This window comes from Ornithodoros turicata, chromosome 1, assembly GCF_037126465.1.
Source record: "Ornithodoros turicata isolate Travis chromosome 1, ASM3712646v1, whole genome shotgun sequence".
In the NCBI taxonomy this organism is placed as follows: Eukaryota; Metazoa; Arthropoda; class Arachnida; order Ixodida; family Argasidae; genus Ornithodoros; species Ornithodoros turicata.
Genome location: NC_088201.1, coordinates 7,129,715 through 7,156,760, shown reverse-complemented (window position 1 = coordinate 7,156,760; position 27,046 = coordinate 7,129,715). Strand labels below are relative to the sequence as shown.

Below are 27,046 nucleotides of genomic sequence, written 5' to 3'. Positions count from 1 at the left end.
TGAAAAATTTCCTGTCACGGCTAACAATTGCTGACGCACACCGCTCTCCTCCCTCGTTTCGTCGTATATAGGATATTACAGTTAGAAATTACGCCTTATCGATAACTATTTACTCAGTAACTATCCGCGATTGCATGTGCCGTCGCTCTTTTACTGCCGCGGAGGAGCAGTAAACAACGTACAATCTAATTTTCTTTACCGATAAAGAAAAGCGACGCGAGCGTGTCTTAAACGTTACGAAAAAAAAATCGCTCGTCGTGCAATAGCGGACGGAAGATTAATCGTATGATGCGTATAACTATTTTATAGAGCCCTGTCGTTGTACCCGCTGTAACTCGGTGCGAAATTGCCGGGGGGAAATCGGTCCAAATATGTGATGTCCTCGAAGGAATCAGTAAAGGAGGATGGAATCGAAATGAAGTGTCGGACGCGTTGCAACAAAGCAGTCATTCATTTGGCGCGTGGCTCTCGTTCGTGATGGCCGTGGTGGGAGCTCAAGGGCGCGTATACGCGATGCCGAGGAAGAAAAAAAAACCGGGGGCACACTTGATGAAATGCTCGTATCTGACTGGGGGAGCAGCATCCAAAGTTGGCATTTCGTAGTCTTGTCATAAGGGCGTTATAGTTACACTGATTGTTGGCGTATAGTTATGATTGGGATGAATGAACATAACGATCATAGCAAACCTAGCTTCGGATGTCCTGCTTGAGGTGTGGTACTTATATACCCCTGTTACACATGCAGTCTTTAATGATCATTCAAGCTATTGTCTCTTGAACATGCGCGTAGCGCCAGCAAGCCTGTAATGCGGCAACCTGTCGGGGAGTAATTGTATCTAATGCCCTTTGAGGAAGTTGACACGTTACATGCTTGGTGGCACCACGTCCATGTTCAATGGAGATTGGTTTCAATGATCATTAAAGACTGCGTGTGTAACAGGCGGCGCAAGCGAGTGCAAATTTCGGCTTGTTGGGTCTGTGAGTAAGGCATCATATATCGGAGCTTCGAAGACACACACGAAAGGAAACGACGACACACACACACGCAGAGACTTCCTACACTCTTAAAAATGAACTTCACCACATAGCACGCTCCTAGCCAACCATCATCCCGAATGACAACGTTCTCGCCCCTGATTTGTTGAAAACGAGAGGAGGAGCCTATTTTGTGCCATTATGCACGGCACAAAATAGGCTCCTCCTCCCGTTTTCAACAAATCAGGGGCGAGAACGTTGTCATTCGGGATGATGGTTGGCTAGGAGCGTGCTATGCGGTGAAGTTTCTTTTCTAAGAGTGTACGTATGAGCGAGTACGCTGCACCATTGACAATTTAGTGCTAAGCTGTGTAGCTATTATTTAAATCCCGCGTTTGCACCGCGAAGCAACAGTAGCTATCACCGGTGTACAGACGTCGACAGTCACAGTCGGCGGTTGTGGAAAGAGAGAGGTAGCTGGGATTCGTCCGTGGGCCCCCATCACCTCCGAGTGTTCGGCATGACATCTGCCACGCCGCGACTCTCGTGTACCATGCACATTTGTTGTGACAATTTGTAAAGTTGTCCGTGCATGAAATCGGCTGCGTTGATTTCTATATTTCGGGCCAAAGCCTGTAATAACCTTGCTATTCTGAAGCGAGTGTATGAATTGTCATGAAAAGTTATTGTATGTGGCGGGCGACTAAAGGGACAGTGGGGTATGGGACGCGCAGGAGCAGCGGCGTCTATACCCCTTTCGGTGAAGGCCTGGCATTATTGCGCAGGGAAGCTCAAATAGATGTTTACCGCATGAATGGAACGCAAGTGCATGTGCGGGTCGTTTTAGTGACACTGAACGCACGTGACTGAGAAAGGCCACATTGTACGCAGTGTTGTACGTAGCGCCGCTACTAGTAACGGCGCTACCATATCCGTTACTTTTTTCGGTAGCGGAGTAGAGATCGCGATACTTTTTTAAACTGGTAACGAAAGAAGTACTTCCGCTAAAAATTTGCGATAGCGCAATCTTTGAGCGCTACCGCTACTTTCCGAGCTGGGGTTCCCGACAACTCGACTTCGACCTATCATCAAACCTCCACTCTGCCTGCCTTCGATCAAGCTGCCCGATATCACAACTCATTCTGGAAAGACCGGGCAAATAGCCGAAAGGAGGACACAGAGGCCGTTATCTTACAAAGAGGATGTGTCCTCCACGTGTTCCCTATTTGGGATGAACCTTCTTGAAGATTTGCTGCATTGTCTGCAAACTGACGTCACTCCATTCTGGAGCCGTCCTCGCTAGCTATGAGTCATGACATTCCACATGACATACATTGCACCACGTACGCTCAGGTGCTTGACAGTTGCCATTTCTTGTCCGCTGCAATGGAGGGGCCATTGCCTGCTACAGTACAAAACAGTAGCGTGGTGTTCAGATGTCTACTATGCGCCTCCGTGGGAAAGCTTTATCTGTGCGTCAAGGAAGTCAACGTCCAATTTGAAATAGCACACTATGGTATGTTTGCTAACTTTTCGTTCCGGGCAATCCGAGTTCTTTTTGTGACAAAGCTGCTGAGCCTTTTATCGGTAGACCTGCTTTGTGCTTTATTTGCTTTAGAGGAAAAGAAAAAGATATGCAGGATACCGAGTAGGCTTTAGTAAATCTTAAAAAAAAACTGTTTTCAAAATTTTAGCCTTCAGGCAACCTACGTGTAACCTCCATTGGACGTCGATTTATTATTTTGAGATATTGTTTTATTTGATTATTTATTATTTTAAGACTTTTGAAGTACGTCATCAACGATGCTGTTTATTTATTTCCTAAAAAGTAGCGCATGAAGTATCGCGTTACTTTTTACGGGTAACGGTAGCGGTATTCCGCTACTTTTAGGTACGTGTAACGATATCGGGATTTCGTTACTTTTTGCTCAGGTAGCGCGTATCGGTATTGCGCTACCTTTTTCGGGTAGCGGGTACAACACTGATTGTACGTGTGTACATTGGTAGGCCCGATTGGACCACGGAGAAAAGAAAGGCAACGGGGCGGCATGCGTAGCACGAATTGAACACCGCTCTCCCGTGGGCGTTGACGTCAGAACGGTGGTCATATGACCTATAGAGAACACTTGTTGACAATGGCTGTCTCCATGATTTACCAGTTAAAGAAACCGCCTCCGCAACTTGTGCTCGAACGTTTCTGCCGTAAAGGTATTGTGACAGTTAGACATCAGTGTTCTGTTCACCGATGTACGCATTGTAGAGCACGTCAAAGTAGCGAGTAAACAGAATTATTCTTCTGTGAGCTTGTGAGGCGGAAAGACGAGGGAGTGAAAAAGTGCTGATGAACCAAACGTCGCCGACGAACCCCTCTCCGCCTGACTTTATAAAAGATTCAGGAGTACGGTTTACAGAATCACACGGACATGGTTACTGAATTTATGGTGTACGTACAATGAAAAGCCAAATACATCACCTAACGATTTCGATGCTGATGAGCCGGATTAGCTAACAGACAGGTTCAATGCATCACGATCTAGTGGGAATATAACCATGGCCGTTCCCAGGATTTTTTCCAAGGGGGGGGGGGGGCAAACCCCACCCCCTACCAAATTTTATTCTGGAGGCGGCGGACATTGCGCACTGTGTGGGTGTCCAGAGGTTCCTATTATGACATCTGAGAATAATCATTTACTAAAGAGTGCACTATTTTGACAACCGACCTTGGAGTTCCGGGGGGGGGGGGTGCACGACCCCCCTTGCCCCCATCTCAATACACCCACACTCTTAAAAATGAACTTCACCGCATAGGAGGAGCCTATTTTGGGAAAACGGGAGGAGGAGCCTATTTTGTGCCATTATGCACGGCACAAAATAGGCTCCTCCTCCCGTTTTCAACAAATCAGGGGGGAGAACGTTGTCATTCGGGGTGATGGTTGGCTAGGAGCGTGCTATGCGGTGAAGTTCATTTTTAAGAGTGGAGGAGTATCACAAACGAAGAACAACATGAGCAGCAGCTGCATACTGATGATAATGGCAATGAGGCTGAACATACAATTTGGCGCTTTCAAGCTGGAACCCCACAATAAGAAACATGTATTCCGAGAAGCCGTGGCTAGTGAGACGACGGACGTATGCGTCAGCAACACGTTAGCCTCCCGGTCGGGGACGCAAGGGGGCTTACTCCGTGCGTCTGTGTGGCTAAATCTGTATACGACTAACTCTGACGCAAATAAACGTTCATTCGCTGGTTTAGAGACTTCGTGTCGTGTCGTCCTTTTCGTTCAGTTCCCTTAGAAGTCAGCCCAGGACGCACATTCCCCAGGGCGTCAGTTGAGACAACGGCGAGTCCTTCGCCACCACCATCCTCCACCGTCCCGCCACCACCGTCCGTATATGTAACACTCCGAGTGTGTAGTACATACTACTCATACTACATGCTCGAGTATGTGTACTGGCATCAAAGTGGGAGACCAGCCACAAAAACTGACTCTCATACATCATACATGCTCAAATCGCCCCCGTTTATGTTGTTGACTAATTACATGAATCATGCGAAAGGTACACGCATCCCCCATTTTCTATTGATGTCTGGATGATGGGACAGGTACAAAGACGCAATGCTTGACCAGTACTTGACCACCTCGCGTTTCAAAAACTGTGTAACGCCTGTGTCACATGCTGGACATCAACACTCCCTAGGGGAGATTGCTTTTTGTATACATGCCCCCCCCCCCATTCTATGCGAACAATCCTGAAACTCCGGAAGAGTCGCTGCGGAGGGCAGCGTTGTCCTAATGAGGGACACCCAACGCTTGGATTTAACACGAATGAGCAGCGGCAGCTGCTGAGGGGCGGTGTAGAGACTTTCGTCGCTACGTTGTTGGCAAATGGTGATTAAAGGATTTAACAACAGAGTTTCTACTGAGTGTATTTTATTTCATTGTCCCTTACGTAGCGTGACGATGACACCTTTGTGATCTGAGAAATGCGTCGTGAGAGTTGACACTATTTGCACCAATGCTCTATTCTCGAAGACCAGGTCGATGCATGAATTGTAGTTGGGGGTGGGCTCTGTCAGTTTGTTGCACATACAGGGTGTCCCAGCTAAACGAGAACAGATTTTTAAAAAATATATATTTATCACATTTTTCAAGATGAAGTCAGTTGCAATGTAGTATGCTAAAGAGCATTCCTTAAGAGGGCACCAGCAAGCTCCTAAGGCAATGTCCTAATTAACTTTCAATAATTAACTTTTTAAGTATAAAAGCTACGAAGTTGTCGCAATGAGAACAGCTGGTCCCTTTGGTCACCTGATACCGTAGCCGTTTTCAGAACAAAAATCCGTTCGATAGATCGTCCGCAAAAAAGAACACCATATTTTGCTTTATTTTGTTCATTGCCCATCTTCGGAGACGCTTATTTCCTTCACCCCCAATGTGAGAGGGTGAAAGCATTCAAGGGCGGGAAGCTCAAACATTCGTGCCACCCGACCCCATAGTAACAGTGTCCCATGGCAGCGCAAGAGACATTGTTCTGCCGGCTCACACATGCCGGAAGATGAACAGTTACTAAGCGTATCAAGACGGGCTAGTTAGTACAGGTCCATTTATGGGGAGAGCAAGCAAAACAACACACAACAACACAACAGAAGTGTTGTTTCGCTTGCTCTCCCCATCATGGAGATTGAAATTTGAAATCGCTGCAAACGTGTGTATTCTCGTGAAGTAGGATAACTATATACACAAAATGTATTTACACGTGATCGAATGGCTGATTATATTTACGATGCACAATAAAATGTACAAAGCTCAATGAACTCTACAAAGATATTGAAAATGACAGCACTAATGACCATACGTTGCAAACAAAAGTACTACTACTGAGACGGCAGAACGCAAATATTTTAAGATAATGCTCACACAGCTCAAGTAGTAGTAGTAATAGTAGAACTACGCATCGGGGGGTGCAACTTATTGTCATCAAGTAGGAGAACTACCTATGAAGGTAGTCCCCTGACGGAAACTCTTACATACAGTATAACAACGCTCCCTAGGTGAGATTAAGAAAAAATATGTGTTTGTATTTTTGTATTGTTGACTCTACAGATGAGCCACAGAAGATTCCTTAAAGTTCCCTTAACCGTTTAGCACCGTGCAGCGTTTCTTATGAGTATGAATATATGTATTTGCATCGGAGCGGAAGACCAGCCACAGAGAGTGGTTCCCTCTAACGTTTCACGCGGACTAGACTATAACTACGTAGATGTATTGGCATCAAAGTGGAAGACTAACCACAAGGGTCGCCTCCCTATAACGCCGCAAACGAACTTATAGGCTAACACAAACTGAATGTCAACCCTCTGCCACAGCTCACATCTGATCTGAGATTGATGTACGTGTAAGTCGTCTCCGTGCAACCGTGTCCATAACTTGGGAGAGCTGCCACCGGGATAACGGCACGAGTAGTCCTTATTTCTACCCCTCTACCCCTCTACTCCTGGCATGCTTCCTTCTATTTTTCCCCCGAGCCCTTTCCATGCTCCTTCAATAAACTGCAAGAACGATACCCCAACAACACCGAACGTCCTCTGGATGTGCGAAGAATGTCCTAACGGATTCGTACGTCCTATGGATATCTGAGGGACATCCGTCGGACGTACGAACTCGTCAGGACATCATTCGTACATCCAGAGGATATCCGGTGTTGTTGGGGTAGTGTCACCTGCTCTTCCTTTCCACCCTCCATAAACTACGCTTTCCCCGAAATCGACTCTCCCGTTCCTATGACACCTGTTGTAGAGTCCCACAGCAGCAGGGCCGAGCGGGTTATAGGCGTCCCGCTGGTTGGTGGTAGCGAAGGTCGTGCTGAAGACTATGAGGTGGTGGGTTCGAATCCTACCACCGGATATGCTGTCTGTGGTATTCCCTGACTTTTCCCAAGACTTTCCAGGCGAATTTTGGCACAGTTCCCCCTGAAGTCGGCCCTGGACGCATACTAACCCCCCTGTCCCCCACTCCTTCCTGCTATCCTCTCTCCATCTGTCCACGTCTGTACGCCGCTCATATAGCCACAGTTGCTTCGCGGCGCTAACACGCAAGCAAGCCAGCATTCCTACGAAGAAAAAAATCTTGGTACGTAGTACTTCTTCTTGACTCCGGTGACTATGTGACGCGTCTAGGGCAGTGTTTCCCAAAGTGTGGTCCGCGGACCCCTGGGGGTCCGCGAGAGTGTCCGTGGTGGTCCGCGACCGTCTCTCACATTTCAGTGAGCATTTTCGTCCCCACAAACACGCGCTCGTATACATGCAGCCCGATTTCCAAACACCCAGAGCTTCCAAAATTGCTACAAGCATGCTTCAACGGCTAGCTTCTAATTTCTGATAGAAAAGTCCTGCAATCCACGTTTGTCCGCGTCATACACATACAAACAAGAAGAAACCAGTCCGGAATCGTTTCAGAAGCTGTATCGAAAGCACGCAGCAGCTGACGAGGTTGCTGGATATGCACTGGCTAGCATGGGAAATACAGTGCGTCATATCATTTTGCTTCCAGTTCGAACTGACTGAGAGTGTTCCTGTGTTTAGCGCATTTTATATTTGGCAGCCTGCGGACCTCTTGCAGCGATGGTGGCGCTACAGATGATACCTCGCATTGAACGCGGCGTTCGAAGTCAACTTCGCTTCTGTCTAGACAGTCACTTGACCATGTTTATGCTTGCACAAATGTAATTTCGTTCCTTGTTGTACCCTGTCGCGCATATTAAACGCGGTCTGCAATGCAGTGTACACAGCGCGTATCCCGGTATATTTGTGTGTGTGTGTGTGGGGGGGGGGGTCCGTGAATTGGATCTTATCGCTTCCGGGGGTCCGTCACCGCCAAAAGTTTGGGAAACGCTGGTCTAGGGCTGGCCACTCAGTGTGACTTGCTTATTCATTTCGCACGTCCCCTTCGAACCCTTTTCCGAGCGTACAGGCGCACCTGCTGGATTGCGAGAAGATTGCGCACGTGTGGCGGCGGCGGTGGTTGCTCCCCGTGTGGGGACGACGTTTCTGTTAATCGGGGTATCGATCCTTCAAGATGGATGTGAGCGAAAAGCACCTGCTGCTGGCAGGAAGAGCCTGTTGATGGTCCTGGTCGCTCATCAGTTCTTCTGCTCACCGACTGTTAATTGGATGCGGGCCCGCTCCCCAAGTGAATCATCGCCAACCTGTGCCACTGCAAACCACATTGGGATCTCCCGCATTCTGCTGCTGTTACACTGTGTGCGCGTGCAAGACATGCGCCGTGGCAGTGGCGTATCAAGGAGGGAGGGGGCGATCCCCCCCAAAACATTAAGCTATACATTGGTCCCCCCCCCCCCCCCCAAGGTGGGAGTCTGGATCCTCCCCCGCGCCATGGCGACTGCTTCCATCCTGCTGGGATATGAATACTGAGAAGGCACGGAGTGTTCGAGCTGAAGAAGTTATGTCCGAGAATGTTTTTTACTGGTTTTAAAAGGCTCCCCGCATATGCGATTGCCGTGCAGGTGCGACGCCTACGTATCGGTTATTATCAGTTACACTTTTCTGAACACGGTCAGATATTGTAGCCTTATTGAAACGGTGTGCAGTAAGCATTGCGGTGCCGCGCTCTGGCTTTATGCAGTTCTCAACATACACGTGCGTTATGTTAGTGCCGGACACAACTGTGCAGAAGTTGACTGCAATTAGTGCTGGATATACTGGAATTAATGCGTGACTCCGATGCGTCACTGAGCAGAATTGGGCTGCTGCTCACGGTGACGACAAAATGTAATCGTAAATGATAGGCTTCGAATTACATTGAAACATTTTGCATGAAGATGCTGCGCGTCGAAAGATATCCTGGAACAACGACGGCCTTGATTTGAGTCTGGTTAGTCCCTTTAGCATGCCTGCTTATGAAAACTTGCATCTACACTCATTGCAAAGCATTAACTGCCAAAACGCTGGAGACTAATATACCGTCAGAGGCGTTGAACACTCAAGTGTGAAATACGTCTTCACAACATTACATCGATAGAACGGATGCTATGAATAATAGCACTTTATCCTAGCATCTCCATTTTATTTTTTCTTAAAACCAAACCAACCAACCAATAATAGCATGCGTGTTATTGATGTAATATTGTGAACACGTATTGAGTAACGTGACGTATGAAGAAGGGGGAAGGCAGAAGACACGACGCATGAATGATGCGTCGTGTCGTCTGCCTTTCCCCTTTTGATTTATTTATTTTTGTCACGTAGACGCTACCGTCTTTGCGTAAGCAACGAGTTCGGAACGAGCGGTGCATAATATTTCGTCCGATGTTCTTCCATCAGCTATGAAACAAATGCGTCAGCGTATCTGAAAGGTCGATATACTTACTGACTCCAACGCACTTGGTAAGCGAGAAGAGACGATGCGAATTATGAACTAGGCTTAGCAGACTACGTGAACACGGCCTATTTCGACGTAGTCATTTTATCGTCTTAACGGCAAACGTGAGCGGGGCAAAAACACGTACACGACACAACCATAGCTGGGCGTCCTCACTCATGAGGACCCTTGACCATTGACATGAGTTCCAGAGTAGGGGACAGAGAGAGACAAGGCACAATAGACGCCCTGAGCGCAGTGAATACTTGAAAGAAGGAACACATTGAGTGTGCTGAAACACTGTGGACACTATAGAGCAATGAGAAAGGCGTTGCTCTCTGGTAATCCTTTTCTCTTCTCTGGGAATTTTTCCGCATGCTTTAGCCTCGTGGATGCCGCCGTGTGCGCGGGAAAAACCACAACTGGTGGTCGTGGTTGGTGACAGTGAGCAAAAAGAAAAAGAAAAAAAAAAGGAACGAGTAACTTGCTGTAACGCGTTACCAATTTTTGTAACTAAGTACGTTCCCAGTTATATTTTTTAGAAAGTAACTAAGTCGTTACTTAGTTAGCAAAAACAGTAACGCGTTACGTACAGCTCTGGATGAGGTGAGGGTGAGTGAGGCCAGACTACGCTGAACGTTCCTCACGAGGACAGTCGTGAGGCATTGTCCTTCATGAGGTCCACCGTGAGGGCCCTCATGAGGCCAGTCGTCGTGAGGCCATCAATACGTGAGAGTGTACAATGTATTCCGTGAGGAGCCTCACGGATGCGGCCGTGAGGCCTTTCGTGAGGGATCTCACGAATGAGGCCATGAGGCCTTTCGTGAGGGGCCTCACGGATGAGGTGATGGGTTCGGGCTCCTCTTTGCTGATGCCAAACACTAACGCTAAACCTCACTGTGACAATAACAACTGTTACCAAATTTATCCAAGCACAGCACGAAACCCTATAAACAGTTTAATGCCGGGCAGTATCATTAGTACCAACTACCGACGCAGTAGTTCAACGCCGACGTGTCATGTGAACATGACGGAAAGTTCTTTTGAGGCTCATGTGCCTCCTAGTGACTTGAAGAAACGTCAGGCCATGAGGGCTCGTGAGGATGAGGGGTCGTGAGGCCATGAATGTCCTCATGAGAAGAAGGTATGTGAGGCCATGAGGACCCTCATGAGGTGAGGACACGTGAGGATGAGGACCCTCATGAGGTGAAGGCATTTGAGGATGAGGATGGTGAGGCCCCTCGGGATCCCGATGCCCTGAGGTGAGGTTTGTGAGGGCAAAATTTAAAATGCAATGTGAGGGTGAGGGCGACTGAGGTTTAGTTACTGGTGAAGAAAATTTGGTGAGGGTGAGTGAGTCAAATGAAGTATGTGCTTCGTGAGGTGAGGATGAGTGAGGCCGCAGGAAAATGCCCACCGATGGACACAACACAGTATACAATGGCGCACGCGCGAAACATAAAGAGTGCATCGGGCATTGCACAGAAGCACCACGCTGTCCTTTATGTGCTCAAAGGCAATTGCGTACGTAAGAGGTAGCGTGGTTGTTCTGCGCAACGCGCGAACCTCTCTTTATGTTTTGCGCGTGCGCAGAACAACCAACAATATCTCTTACGTACGCAAAGGCGGTAGATTACGATGCACTAAAACGCTCTAATGACAGCATCGTTACAGCATCGTGTGACGTATAGATGTCTACAAAACTTCCCAAGATTTAATTTTTTTTTTTTCAGAGCAGTCTTGATGTGATCTAACATATCTAACACACATCTAACACTGTGATATAACGCAGCACTGCAAAACAGACACGCACGCACCATAAAGGGTTCGTCAATGGTATACTTTAGGCATTATTTTTTACGTGCATTTATTGCCCTTATGCGTTTTTTTTTTTCGGCATCATCCGCGCTGGAACCCACAACCTTGAGATGAGTAGGCGGACACGTCACCAATTTACTCAGCGATACATTCAGGATGTTTAATACTAACAGCTGTTAATAGTACCGTTAGGCAGTTACGTTTCATAAATACCTTTCAGACTAGCAAGGACCAATTTGTGCGATTTGTGAATATTGCCCAGTGATCCCACCCAAGCAGCACAATGTACTGAATGCCGAGTGCAATAAGGGTGGACGGGTAGGTGGAAGGCCTTGAACAGACTCGTGAAACTAAAGAACATTGATAGGTCACATACCGTCCACCCCTATTGCACTCGACTGGCAGTACATTGTGCTGCTAGGGCAGCGATAAAAAATATGAAAGCTATGTGTGGAATGTTTTATCCGATAGGACACCGATAGGCATTTGCTAGCTGGCCTTACTGCAGTCTGTAGAACAACACCCTCAGTGACAAAAATACACGCTTTTCAGAATCGTTCGCATTTCTAAATTACCCACACGTCACCGTTCGTCTATATACAGTTCGTCGCGTCTTTCCCGCCGCTCGCGCATTTCCCCACTTTCCTCCTTCCTCGGCGCGCCAATGTTGACCCGTACATATACTGATTTTCTAATAAAATATTTATTTCCGCCACAGCTGCGACGAGACAACATTGTCGGAAACCGGAGGATATCAACACACTGTAACGCATCTCTGAATAATAATGCGCATCGCCCACACCAACCTCATACACCTTGCATTGGCGGAATGTGTTGCGATCATCTTCTTGGTCTAACCATTTCTTTATTCTCTTCCTGGCGAGATGTATCCTCCCCTCGATTTTCTCCCCCCCGTTTGTTTGGTTGCGCGGCTGGACTCGCGAAAATCGAAGCGCGCTGGAAAGCGCTTCGAATCGCGCGGTCACGGACGGGATTCATTATGGACACCATTAATACGTGATATAAGCAGTTCCGCTTCTGCCCATTCCCACGTCACGTTGCCCGTGGCAACCAGATTGTGCTCCGCCATCGGAGCCCAGTTATCTCCGTCCACTGCTGTACTTCCACTGGGTTCAATATTAATTTCCATTTTGAGCTTAGGTCAACGCGGGGTGGAGGCGTTTATGAATCTTATCGCGGCACATGGCGGTGAATCGATAAGGAATAAATTGCCGGCGTTAGGTATCTCGCGGAAGTCATCCCTATCGCTGGTCTTATCTTTGGCTGGACGACTGGTGGATTTCATTTTTCATTCCTCCCAGTCTGTGTGGTTGGACAGTTTTTTTGTTTTTTTTTCGTCTTTACATACCCCGTTTCAACTTCAACTTTTCTTTATTGAAAGTCAGGAAATAATGGAACATAGAAATCGGAACCGCAGGGCAAGCCCGTGAAGCGGTTCCCCTTCAAGGATAACACAGACTTAAGGGAGCGCCATAAAACAAACAATGTCACAAGCAGCAATAAATAGCAGCAAGCGAAATGATAAAGTAAATCGAAAAACGATAGTAAGATCAAAGCAACAGAGCACCAATATAGTATTGCACAACATGTTGTGTAGTACCAATGTATTACATGAATACAACAGCCGCAGGGCAGGAGCATAACAACTGCATAAATGGAAAAAAGGAACCATCGAAATTCACTCAAGATGTGAAATAATCTTATTTCGAAACACATAAAGCGATATGGAGTCACGGACGTCATAGGGTGGACAATTCCAAAGCTTCCCAGAATAATAAGAAAATAAAAACATACCGTACGTTTGAATTGGCATTGTTATTTTCTCTTGTTTTTTTTTTTTTCTTTTTCTTTCTACATACAGCATCTGATCGTTGGTAGTGGCTAGTTGGTCGCTACGGATCCTGCTACTGGGCTCTGCTCAGGCTCATGTTTCTCCAGGGTCTGCTTATACGGACTTTCCAGACGGTCGTCGGCGCAGCTGCCCATGAAGTCTACCCAGGACGCGTAGTAACCCCTCTGTTTTCCCCTCATTCCTGCTGATATATCTTCATTTGTCCACCTCTTTACACGGTTAATAGCTTACACAGTTGTGTTTAGCGGCATAAATAAGACCTTTGTGATGCAGTGTAAACGATCGCTAGGAATTCAGTTTTCACGATGGAAACATTTAGGTCGAAAAAAAAAAAAAAACGCGGAAGAAAAAGAAAAAGTACAATACGAGGACGATTCTGAGAGCAGTGCTTAAAAAAAAAAAAGAACAGGGCAGGAATGAAGTGTTTTAATCTTATTCGTTTCCATTAACATTCGTGAACAGCTTAAACATTTAAGCATTTAAGAACAGCTCACTCGCTGCTATTCTGCCACGCCGTATGCTGACCCCGCTTACATAGTAGATACGCCTACATATTTACACAATACTACATGCAGCTATTAGCAGCTCACGTGACGTAGTGGTGAGGAGCGACGTAGTGGTGAGGAGCGACGTAGTGGTTCCACGCCGAGACTGGGAGGTGACGACGGTTCGAAACCCCGCACAGCCGTGCTGTCTGAGATTTTTCCGCCGACTTTCCAGACAGTTCCCCCTGAAGTCGCCCCAGGACGCATACTAACCCCCCTGTCCTCCACATCTTCTTACTGTCCTCTGTCCAACCTGGTATCAGCTATATCTTCCGCCAATTTTGAAAAGAAAGTACTACACGAAAAAGTAGGAGGAGAGGAAGAACGAGCGATCCGATGACGGCAAACTGAAAAAAAAAAAAAAAAACAAGAAGAAGAATCTGGTCGATGAGGCGCCTATTTCGAAAGTACAATCCCTGTTGTCCCAACCTGAGGCTTTTCCTTCAATTTCAAATATCACATAATTTTCACCTGCAGAATGGCGTCCGCGCATATTCGAACTAATTACCCGTGATCCGTCGCGTCCAAAAAACAAAAGTTTTGAAGAGACGCGGAAAGCGCTTTATATGTATATAAGGCAGCGGGGAAACTTTGTTCCTCCTCCCGAACCGGCGGGGTTCTGAGCACAGTTGGCACTGGGAGCGCAGCGCGGCGCTGACAGCGCTCCGCGAGGCGGTATTTCAAGAGGACCCGCTAGTAGTTCGGGACAGCGTGCGCTCCCGCTTAGCCAGAATCCCGTTGTGGGACTTGGTATCGGACGCCTCGCAAGTCGCCTCCGTCGACTCCAGTGATGTCAATGGTCTCGAACCTTTGCCTGTGGAGGATGTGCCTCCGGGGGTCAGCGCTTTTTCTCCGCAGTTCCTCTTTCAGATCTCCGCCCTAACTTGGGCTGCGAGGTAAGGTCCCCAATCACTTGCCCCCGTTGGGAATGAATTCTCTTCACAAGTCCACCGACCGGAAGATTTGTCCACCCAGATTGGTAGGCCGGTATTGACATTCATTTTAAGGATCGCCTTTGCTACCAGCGGCGGAGTAAAACAGTTCCGACTGGTTAAGGATGTTGGTGTGAGCTTCTTCTGATTCGGATTGTGGTTGTCTTTAAACGGGACCTCCCGCGGTAACAATGGAATTCTGCTTAGTGACCTCGTTCTCGTAACATGGGAAAACGACACCTTCCATGTAAATAATCTTCCCCGTTGTCTTTGCTGACATGCTTCGCTGTTGTCTCTTTCTATCTAACAAGAAAGACAGGTTTTGAAATGATGCATCCGTTAAGAACAGTTGGAAGGGTAGACACTTTCGTACAGACTTTTCTGCTTGCCTGGAGTCGCAGAACGCCAGCTATTTTGCCAACTATATGCTCGTCAGCCTCGCTTTTCGTTCTGCTTCGAATATAGGCCACTTTTTCTTGCTTCGGTCGTCCATTTCTTCATCGTCTTCTAGCGTGTTATCGCTTTGAACCTCTCGGGCTAAGTAGGTGCTTTTTTCGGACGGCGACGGTCGCCGGTTCAGGTGGCGTCGATCACAGTTGGGGTCCCGTCCGGCGCTCCCTAATTGAATCCGGCGTCCATCCCTCTCCCGCGGTGCAGAACGAGTGTTTGACAGAGCTGTCATCGATTGTGGAAGAAACGCGATTTCCCCTTCGTCACCCGGTGCACTGACATCCCGATCACGCGTCTCCCCCCTCGAGACTCCGTGCACGGAAGTCGACTTTCAAAATCCCGCCGGATTACTTGGATCAGCAAATTGAAGGAACGCACGACGCGATGCTACTGTGTTCCTTCCCCTGGAACTGTGATTCTCGCTGCCATGGTGAGTGACAGCGACGCCATGCTGAACAGCACCTGTCCCGCGCTCAATGTGTCCGGGAACTGCACGCTGACTGCGGCGCTCGAGTTTCCACCGTACATCAGGACAGCGGCAACGTTGGCCATCGCCCTGTTGCTCACCTTGGGCACCGTGGGTAATTTGCTCGTGCCGCTTGTGGTGTGCAAGACTAAGGACCTGCGAAACTCGACGAACCTTTTCCTCATCAACCTCAGCGTATCTGATCTTCTCGTGCTTCTGGTGTGCATGCCTACAGCCCTCGTCGAGCTGCATTCTCAGCCTGAAGTCTGGATCCTTGGTGAAGGAATGTGTGAGTGACATTTCTTTTGGCTTTTTTTTTTTTTTTGGAGAGGTTTTTATGAGAGTTTTCGAGTCGGATGAAGAAGCACAATGCGTTTGTTACGGTAGTTTGTTTGCGTAATACCACAAAGTCTGAGGCTTCTTGAAGACCGTGGACTTTGGTTGCAGTATAAAATACCTGACATAGTCTACGCGAAATATTTTGTATACTTCATTCACTGCTTCTAGCAATGTGGTTGTCGCAAAGCAATGCGAACAAGAGCAAGCTATGCGGTGACGCCGACGCTAACGCGGCGTGCGTTACTCTGTAGTCTTGGCTTTGTTCATTCTGTAACGCTTTGCGCATGCTTAAAATGTTTCTTCGGAGCTAAAAGGAAGTGAAAGTTTCTGTGTTTCACTTTGACGTGTCGTGTGTGTGTGTTTGCCTAAGGATTGTCCAGCTCCAACGTTTTGTACGTTCCTTCGTACACCATTCGCATACATGTAAACTGATTTTCGACTGGGCCATCTTTTGATCCGGGTACCGAAATTCGTCTGTGTAACAGGCATAGCCTTCAGACGAGAGTGGTATATCACTACCACTCCCTGTAGGTAGCTGGATGGATCCGCCTGTTTTGGACACTTCGCATTTCACATAATGTGTTCAAAACATGCGTACACTTTCTGTTTTCTACAAGTCAGTTTCTCGGGCAGGTGTTATGTGGTCGTGCTCCGTTTTAACAGCGTAACCCGAGACAAGGAACAAGCAACGACACGTTCTCGCGCACGTGTGTCAGCTCCCCTGTACCCTTTTGACGTGGCAACATATTAGTGTCATACACTCCTAGAGGAGGTTGCTTCGCTGCGCAAGTGCAGTATAACTATACTGTGAAACTTTTACCGACGCGTCCCAGTTGCAGTACGTAAGTGCATGTATCCGTGTGGGTTTGCAGCCACGAAGCCGCGAAGCGGTGAACCATGTAAGCGTTCGCAAGGTTTCCGCGTGCGTTTTTTTTTTTTTTTTTTTTTTTTTTTTCGGGTGTAACGCAGAAGCTGCATTCCGTCGGGGTCGACTGTAAAGTCAAAATAGAGGCGGCACGCGACGAATTTCTACCGAAGCGTTTGGGGAACCTTCAAGAAAAAGTGATCGATCAAAAGTCACTCTTTCGCTGTTTCTCCGCTGTCGTTTTGTAGACTTTTGAGCTTTGTGGCATACAGTGTGTTCAGAAAGTATGATCGACACTATAGTATAGTGTCTTAAGGCATTGAGTGAATCGCAAAGTGCCCAGGACAGAATATTCTCTATTCTATTTGAATATTCTATAGACTATTTCTGTTCTATTATATTTGAATATTCTATTTGAGCAGTCAATCGTGTTTTGATATCTTTGGTTGTTATCTGATAAAGCACACTTGTGTGAGTGACCTGGAAGTGTCACTGCTGATTTAGCAAGCACGCATCTTCTGATTTACACTAAAGTTAGCGTCATACCGGATAATTGATGACTCATTGAGAACACAACTGATTGTTCGATACTGACCTTTGGTAAGCTACAGGTGCCAATACTGCACCGAGCCCACGGACATCTTCATAATGTAGAGCGCGTGGAACAGCGATTTACAACATTTCAGCTGAATGTGCTATATTTTCTTTTAATTTCTATTCCTTAACTACCATTTTATTTACTTTCCTGGATATTTAATTGAACCGGAGTAGCAGGTTCTCTTCATGAGTGCCACATCCTTCATTTTATTTTTCGTTACATCACAACCATGCAGCATTCTTTGCGAGTGATCAAACACTTGCTTAATTGCTCGCAATTGAAAGCCTACTTGGGATTGTAGCTGCCTATAGAACTGGAATATAGTAGTTCCTTTTGCTTCACAAGATAAAGGAATATCTGATACATGCTGAATGATTATAAGCAACGAATGGTTGATCGTATCGGGGGTCACAGCTTGACAAATAATCTGTTACGGATTCTCGAGCAAGGCGAAGACAGTCTACTAATTCCTGTCTCGTTTCTTTTTTTTTCAATTTCAATTCATCTTTATTTCAATACAAGTCAGAGTTACATAGGGGTGGCCAAAAAACAGCATCATGCTGTTTGACGAGGGCGCATCCCCCTGATTTAGTGCAGCAACAGCAAGCGGAATATACTAATTGTGAACATCAATATTAGTCGTGAAAAATACTATAGTGTAGCAAGGAAACGGAATAAATACATATATACGTCATAGAAAATTAGACATCATAATAGAAAAAAAAAGCAAAATAAGAGACATCATTAACTAGAACAATAAACATAACACTAGAGCATAAACATGGCCCGTAGTGCAACAGCCGACATGGAGTTAAGATCAATTCCCTTCTTTAAATAAGAATTCAACAGCTTTGCGATGTTATGGGGTAGCGACTGATCTCCGCATATTGTTCGCGTCCTTGGGACTTTCCAAAATAGATCCTGACGTGTTTTGCTAACTATTCGACGTTGTAGATTGCATATTGACAAGATTAACGTATTGTTATATTTTACAGCCTTAAGGTATGTTTTTAGCAGGAGGAAATCGTAAATATTTTCTACCTTCATAATTTTTAGGCCATCAAAAAGATTTGCTGTGTGATGATCAAAAGGAACGCCTGCAATCAATCTTACTGCCCTTTTTTGTAATAGATAAAGTTTAGTAATGTTAGTCTTAGATGTCGTACCCCACACGAGGTGACAATAGGTAAGGTGAGACCGTATTAATGTATTGTAAAGAATAACCTTTACGAAGTTCGGGAATGCGTAACGGTAAGTAGACAGGATGCCAATGGCTTTCGCAATTTTGTTGTGAAGATACGTCAAGTGACAATCCCAAGTCAGATTATCTGAAAATAGAACCCCTAGGATTTTAATCGACCTTACAATTTCAATGGACTGGTTACCTAACATGATGTTAAAGGGAATGGATCCAGGTTTATTACGTGTCCTATATAGCACTGCCTTAGTTTTGTTTATGTTAATAAATATTCTATTATGCTCTGACCATGTCCCGATCATTTTGAACACTCAAATAAAATAAAATCCGGCTAGGGTGTGTTCGCTTCTCTCATACCAGCAAATATCCACAAGTTAGCAGCATTTCTTTGAGTTACATTTAAAATAATTCTTATCGCTTAATCTCATTCATTCGAATAAATTGCGAAAGTACGTTATCTATTACCGTTTGCAAGGTATCCTACATGTGCGGGCTAATACATAAAAAAGTAACGATGGCCACGCAAATGTCGACATTCCTGTCGGTGCGCTTATTGATACATTATCGATATGATATGGGTAAAATAAGGATATGTTTGATCTCCCGGCATTAGAAACAATATCGATAAGGTATCGTCGCCCAATACAAATACAATTCTAAGCGGTTTCAAAAACCTTGTCGCTAAAAATGTTAGTTCTATTTTCTCGAACTGCACGATTTTTTTTTCTCTCTCTCTCTCTCTCTTTTTTCTGTCTGCGAAACTTAATCAGAGTGCCACACAGCAGCGCGAAGAACGACATTCGTTGCCCGACATTCCGTTAGCCTAATCATTAGAACCGAAAGACGTTTGAAACTTAGACGCGATTGCTGCAAATGTTTTTTTATTTTTTTATTTTTTCGCTATCACAATACCACAGCTTTGTAATAAAGCCTGACGGAGGACTAACGCTTGCACGAATGCTATCACATGTTCAGCATAAGCTGCACTATAATGAGAAGCGTATATTGCGTCCCTTCCCGTAAAGTTAAAAGCCGCTTGTAAATCACTCTAAAGTTAAATGAGAAAGGTGAAAGCGTTACTTGAGTAATTTAGCCCCTTTTACGAAGTGAGTAAAATTATTTATTTTTTAAATTCCGTGTTAGCACCGCGAAGCAACTGTGGCTATGAGCGGCGTACAGACGTGGACAGATGGAGAGAGGACAGCAGGAAGGAGTGGGGGAACAGGGGGGTTAGTATGCGTCCTGGGCAGACTTCACGGGGAACTGTGCCGACATTCGTCTGGAAAGTCTACGGAAAACCCAGGGAAAACCTCAGACAGCACAGCCGGTGACAGGATTCGAGTATTTTCGGTACACCGGCAATTGTGACAAGTCTAAAAGACGTCTCGTGGCTGTCGGAAACGTTAATATAAGCACATTCAAACGGTACGCATTTACGAACGTCTGCCTCATGATCTACGTCACAGCTACGTCTGAATCGTCTATCAGAAGACGGCGCGTTGTGTTTCAGCGCATCTCTATATCACACCGCCCGAGCGTCATCGTCATCTAACTTTTCAGTGAAAAAATGCGGCTTGGCCCACACACACATACATTGGATGGTGATGAGGTGGGCAGTTCACCGCCGCTGAGGCTTGGCAAAAAAAATAAAAAATCGGCCAAGCGCGGCCTTTTTAGTTGGGTTTCTCGTTAAAGGGTTTGCTTGGTCTTTGTATGCGACGATGAAACCTTGCCGAAAATCGCGTGACACTTTGTGGTTGGAGTTTTGGCGCTTGTTTCCAGTAATGATAAGTTTGCTTTCGCCCATTTTTGTATGCAGTACGCAAACCTGCATCATATGACTGCGTTGCAGACTTGTACGTAACGCGTTACAAGTAATTGCGTTACTTGTAATCAATTACTTTTTTGAGTAATTTTTCGAGTAATCAATTACATTTTTGAGCACGTATTTTTTCAAGTAATTCTATTACAATTTTGAATAATCAATTACCGAGTAATCAGTTACTTTTGAAGTACAGTCTGACTCAAAATAACAATTCTCTGTGACAAATTCCCTGTGTCTTTGTTGGGCTATTCCACTTTAGTAAGCGGAAAAAATCAGGGTGTCGAACCGCAAAAAATACGGGTTCGGTTCGGGTTCGGGTTCGCGTTGTTTTGATGTCGTTCCGGTTCAGTTCCGGTTCGGCCAGGCCAGAAATCGAACCGGTTCAACGCTTCCGTTATATATGTTCCATAAAACTGCTTTTATCAGGAAATGCGTGGCTAATAGCTTACTACTGTTGTCTGCATTGACGTCTCGAGCGGTGAGGTAGCCCTTTAGTGAGAGAAATGAGAAATGGATGAACACTTATTGCAACTAGAGTTCACGCTGTTGAAGCGGTGTAGTCCTGCTACTTTCTGTTCCCAAAATATCTTTTTTCACACGCACAGTGCCAGCAAGATACACTTAAAGGAAGCCTAATAAGATGGACAGCGTAACATAGACGACAGTACTTGCCGGCAAACTGCCTTCGCAGCGTGAATCGATCTGAAACCGTACTGAAGCATGTCGAAGATAAGCCTGCAAGCCTTACTCTGTCCGAGCTCACAGCAGTGTACTTGTTAATCCACAACACAACGGCAATGTGTCACGACGACACAACTGCGCTACCAATAAGCACAACCACATTTACTTTTCCAAGCACGACCAATCAAACAGGCACCGTTCTGCGTACGCTCCTTCTCCACTTCTCATGTTTCTGACTTGTTTAATTTGTGCTGCTCACGTGTAAAGGGAAATCTTGGGCGCTTATTTGATCACATATTCGTCCTGTAGAGCTATATAACTGGCCTACTCCATTCGTGTTTCATTCGTCCGCGTGGCACCTGGTCTCTGAAGAGTAGACGCCGCACCGCGTGCGTGGGGCGCTAACCGCGGCACTCACAAGGACAACTGCGCTTCAACATGTTAAAAAGACGCTGAAAGTATACTTACTATACGTCGTCGTCTGTACGTTTCTGAAATTTATGATATAGGCGCGTGATGATGATACCAATGTGTCTTCGTTCGGGGATAGAGAGGAACTCTTATGCTGACTTCTTTTATGTCCGAACCGTTTTGTTGCGAACCGGTTACCGCTATTATTTTTTACGGTTCTGCTCCGGTTTGGGTTCAACAGTGTCATAAAAATTTCGGTTCGGGTTCGGTTCCGGCAAAAATAACGGTTCGGGTACGGTTTTCGGTTCGGGTTCGGGTTCGGTTCGACACCCTGGAAAAAATAGTATTGTTACTTCTCACGCGCGCTATTTCAGCTGTCCCAATCACAGTTTTTTTTTTTTTTGTTGTTGTTGTTGTTTCGAAGCACACTGGGGCGGAAATTTTTGCATGAATTGAAAGTAACGGCCCGAGTATAACGCGTTACTTTTATACTCGTTACTCAATTACATTTTGAGTCGAGTAATTTGTAATGGTAATCAATTACTTTTGCTAGGAGAGTAACGGTAAAGGTAATCAATTACTTTTTTTTGAGTAACGGGCACAAGTCTGCAGTCCGGTGCGACCACATCGACTACGAAGGAAAACTCCATTCACAAGCAAATGTGTCAAATCACATTTGCTTCATCAGGCAGCATCGTGACACTTCACAAGTGTACTGGAGTACACTTCGCGGGCAACTGTGCCGATACATGAAGATGACGACGTTCCTTGAGACTGAGCAAGGACACAGGGACGAGAAGTAACAGGACTCGTTGGTCCCTGTGTCCTTGCTCAGTCTCAAGGAACGTCATCATCTTCATATTACCACCAGCTCGCTTGCATCCTACACTGTTAGAAGAAAAGGTATATAAAAGGTATAAAAAAAGTATAAATAAGGTCTAGAATAGGACATTTATACCTCATCACCATTGTCTATACCCTGTTTAAACCATGTGTAAGGTACAGATCACTGATTCTATACCTTCCACGGCAGCTGAGGGTATAAAAAAGTACTTCTATATTACGTTTATACCTTCAGCGTTTTGTATACCTTTTCTTCCGCAACATCTGGGATCACATTAATTTGTGACGGCGACTATATCATCTCAGTTAAACAATAAGTTAATTTAAAAACATAGTCAGTAATACAGTAGCATTCTAATTATATTGGGTAGTGACTACTGGAAGCCAATTATTTGATCCCAAAATAAATAAATTTACACGCCCTCACTTCTTAAGTTGCTTCCCGCGCGAAGGATGGTCTCCACCATGTGAGCCGCGGTGTGTTGTATATGTATCTGTTCTCCAGCAAATGCCAACTGCTCCTGGAAATATTTTTCCTAATATTTGTTGGTGTTGCTTCTTGGTTTCCAATTTAATGCTAATTGTTACTTAATTTCTTTCCTCTCCGATTCACATCCATGCTTTTGTGAGTTTAAGCGCGAGTGTCTCCAGGTATTTTCTTTTTTGTTATCGTTCCTTTCGTCCTGTTTTTTTTTTTTTTTTCAATATTTGTAGAAAGCTGCGCTGGGAAGCCATCACTCGGATATGACGCTGAAACAAGTCGAATATTACCGTTTTCTTCAATTATACCACAAAGCCCTTAAAAATATACCCTCTAGGAGGTATATGTTTATACCCTGAGGTGCAAATAATATGCCTTCAGGGAGGTATAAAGATAGTATACCTTGAGGAAGGTATAGCGTTTATACCTCAAAAGGTACACGCCCCGGGACAAGCCGTTTATACCCCAAAAGGTATAAATTTTTCTAATATACTTGTATGCCGATACATATCTCGAAAGGCTGCAGGATAGATAGATGTAGAAAGGAAATCCGTGTTTCAATCAATTCCGCATTTTCAAATGTACGCGACAAAAGCGATGTACCACGCACGTTATCTAAACATGCAGGACTATATGCATCTTTGTGTCGAGTAGTTCGCAATGTCCATGGCTCAATGACGGAAACGGGGTGTTTACCGCAGCGTGTCGTCGCAGAAAGCCATCGGGACGATGAAAAAAAAAAAAAAAAATCGTTCTTCAGGCCATACTTCTGACGTCGTTTATGGTAATATTTCCCCATAAAGTCATCTCCTTGCGTTGTTACGGAAGCCATCGCTCCCTCGCTATTATCCTCCAAATGGGTCTAGTCATAACTCTGGTGATTTGTGCATCGTCGACATCCCTGTCGGCAACGTCAGATCTATAAGGGATTGCGTTCACGGAAGGGATATGCTCACTGCATATTCAAAGCACGGGTTGTATTGTTCGACTGTTGCGGGGTTCCGCTTACCGCGTTGCGTCCCTTTCTATACGATTCGTGCTTTTTTTATCTTGCGTACTTTTCCTTTCTAATGTGATCTAAACGGAAAATACGTGCATTCGCTCGCATTCTCCTTTCTCCATACTGGGGGACAATCATGCCATGCGTGCCAAAGTTCCAGAACGTGAAGATAAAGCAACGCGTATGTTGCGTGTCAGCGCACGTAGCAGGAGTAGAAAAGGGCTCGTGTGTGTATTGCTTTTGAAATAGTCTTCGTTCCATCGCGGCGACCGTGTCCATGAGACAGTTCGGATGCTGAAAGTAGATTTCATATTATCAAAGAGAAACCAGTTCATACCGGAGCACCGGGACATTTCATAACTCCTCAATCTCATTATCCTCTCATTATCTCTGTTCGTCTCTGGACATCATCCTTTTGCGATTTCATCATATCATCGGAGTGAACTTTCTGTATTAAGTGTACTGGGGTAGCCAGTTTGACTTCGTCGAAACTTACATCCCCATTTTTTTCTTTATTCACATCACATCACATCACATCCTCAATCTCTAATCCTTAAACAATCTTTAAACAATGAGATTGCACCTGGCACAAAACGTGCTGGGAGCAACGTAAGCAGGGGTGTTCTGTCTATAGGTGTCGAATACGTAGGGTACTTCGTTTTCGGGTTTTATGATTTTTCAAATTTGGGAGGGAAAAATCGGGTACTATTTACGCACTAGAATTCGGGGAGAAATCGGGGGCTAGGATCTCTGTTTGATATGTCTGATATGATCTCTGATTTGATATGAAACGAGAATTTGTCTGAACTCCTTGTCTCGGGTCTTACTTCACAGTCATGCACCAGCAGCTTTTCAGCGCCATTTCAGTTCTGTTCATATGTCATCAGGGGAATTTTCGGGTGAGACGAAAGGCATATGAAACGAGCCACTGCTGTGACACTGGGACGAGAAAGAGCAATCTTTATATTTCCGCTCGGAAGTGGGATAGGGAACGACCGCGGTATTCAAACACTTGCACGAGCTCCGCAAAAGCTCGCCTTTGACTCCTGCAGGAGGGGATCATGAACGGAGGACAAATAGGTTGTCACAAATAGCTCTCTTTACTGATATTATGATCAGAGTTGTACGTAACGCGTTACTAGTAATTGCGTTACTAGTAATCAATTATTTTTTTCAGTAAATTTTAACGTAATCAATTAATTTTGTGAGCAAGTAATTTTCCAAGTAATCTGATTACAATTTTCGGTAATCAATTACTGAGTAATTCGATTACTTTTTAACCTTCTATCAACAATGGCAACACTTTTCAGCAAGCCCGATCTTCGACTGAAGCAATGACGCGGAGGTCACTGTGACGGCCGTCTCCAGTCCTCACGTGTTCCATGCAGACCACAGAAATACGATAATTCCTTACAACCGCGACCTACTGGAGCAACAGTAACAATAGTAAAAAAACGAAGCGGATGTTTCAACGCCTATACGATCGTCCTCATCTGGGACAGGAGGCGAGACAATTTAAAAGTAACGGGAAGTGTAACGCGTTACATTTGTAATCGGTAACGTATTACATTTTTGATGAAGTAAATTGTAACGGTAAAGAATTACTTTTCGCGCAGTAGTAACAGTAATTGTAATCAATTACATTTTTCGAGTAACGTGTACAACTCTGATTATGATTCACTTTTCCGACGGTTTACCGAGAACGACAAGTTGAAGGACCGCAAAGGTTTCGGGTAGATATCGGGTTTTACCCGAATCCTTGAATATTTGTTCGGGGGGCGGGGGGGAGTTGAACTATCGTGCTAAATCGGGTTTAAACCGCAAACGAAGAACCCTAGGAATACTGTACACGCATTTTTATTCGCGATGTATTAATTTTAAGTTTAATTAAAAATTTAAAAAAGAAATTAATTTTCGCGGATCGCGCGTTCAGTGATTTGAGAAGTTATTGGCGAGTATTTAATTTCGCGATTCCAAGGCCTGTTTCCTGTCGTGGGATGAACGTCAAGGAGTGTTCTCGAGTACAATTTTTCGCGATTTTTCAGCGGTCGCGAAATTCGCGAAAATTAATAAATAGCAAATAAAAATACGTTTATAGTACGCAATGATTCGCTTCAGCGTTGGAAAAAAATCCGCTTTTAGGCCGCTGAACTGTACCGTAAAAAAATAATAATAATAATAATCAGCTCGCTTTAGATTTTTTTTTTGTGTGAGATGAACACAGGTTAGTTCGCAAAGTAGCTTACGGAACACATTTACTCGATACTCGTACTGTGTACTTGCCCAATGTGAGTACTTAGTACATACACGCACGAAGTACTTTAATACTTTAATGGTCCCGTGCGTCGTCCCATTGGAAGACGCTCAAGTGTAAGCTAAGTGTACTTGAAGCCGCGCTTCAGTGATTCCACTCGGGTTGCTCTCCTCCTTTCTTTTCTTTTTTTGACTTCCGAAAAGAAGAAGCCGAGCCGTCCAAAGCGTTTACAAAGTACACTTAGCGAACAAACTTGAGAGTTCGAAAAAAAAAAAAAAAAAAGCTGCGACAGGAGGCGAACTAGGTTCGCGGCTTTGTCGTTCTTTCTTTTTTTTGATATATCTCTTTGCACGCGTGTGTATTTCTTCTTCGTTCACGGACGTTTGCCCATCTATCCCTGGGCAGTCTGTCCGGCGTTGTCTCGGAGGTGCCTTGTGTCAACTTGTCGCAGATCGCCCCGGAGGAAAAAGGAGAGATTTCGGAATATTAAGTGCGTGTTCGGGGCTTTGCTCATCCAACTGTCGATTTTGGAGGTGTCACATGGTGGCATTCCATCTCCTATATATGGTGTCTATTTGTTCGTGTTCGTTTTCTCGTCCGTCCTTTTTTGTTTTCCTGTTTTAATTAGGCGACTTCATGGAACGGTAGGTTTGAAGGGTCACATCCGTTTGACGTTCAACAGAGAGAGAGAGGGGAGGAGAAAGAAAAAAAAAAACAGCGCGAGAGGAAAACGTCAGTTCTTTAAGAGGCGGGAGTAAAACGCGTAATAGCAATGCGCAGACATATCGGTTTGTAAGACGGCCACATGCACATTTCGTAAACGAGTGAAATAAATATTCTGTTCAGCTGGACGGCTACTGTCTGAAGAATCCATGCTGTAGATTCAACGCATTTCACCGTACGCGTGAGAAAGAACTTACGTGAAAGGGTAGTATGAGGTGACCCCACAGCATTAGGCTTCTTTGCAAAAGTGCCATACTCTTGACACTGGGACTCAGACTTGTACAAAATACTGCACAAAAGTATTTAAAATAAGATACTAAATACTCTACGGAAAAAGTATTTAAAATAGAGTACAAAATACTCAAAACTGAAAGTAATTTGAGTAGAGTAC

The 27,046-nt window shown here is 45.2% G+C and overlaps 1 protein-coding gene across 2 annotated transcripts in view; it reads left to right on the top strand.

Moving 5' to 3' along the window:
• LOC135377413 (growth hormone secretagogue receptor type 1-like) overlaps nt 1-27,046 on the top strand; it is a 415,573-nt gene that overhangs the window by 101,924 nt on the left and 286,603 nt on the right. Inside the window, exon 1 of one of the 2 annotated variants that reach the window (XM_064609799.1) lies at nt 14,630-15,726. The exons of the other annotated variant lie outside the window; for it this stretch is intronic. Within the exon in view, the coding sequence (XP_064465869.1) occupies nt 15,399-15,726 (328 nt within the window). The 5' untranslated portion in view covers nt 14,630-15,398. Of the gene's footprint in view, nt 1-14,629; nt 15,727-27,046 lie in introns of those variants that run through there. 2 annotated transcript variants of the gene reach the window in all.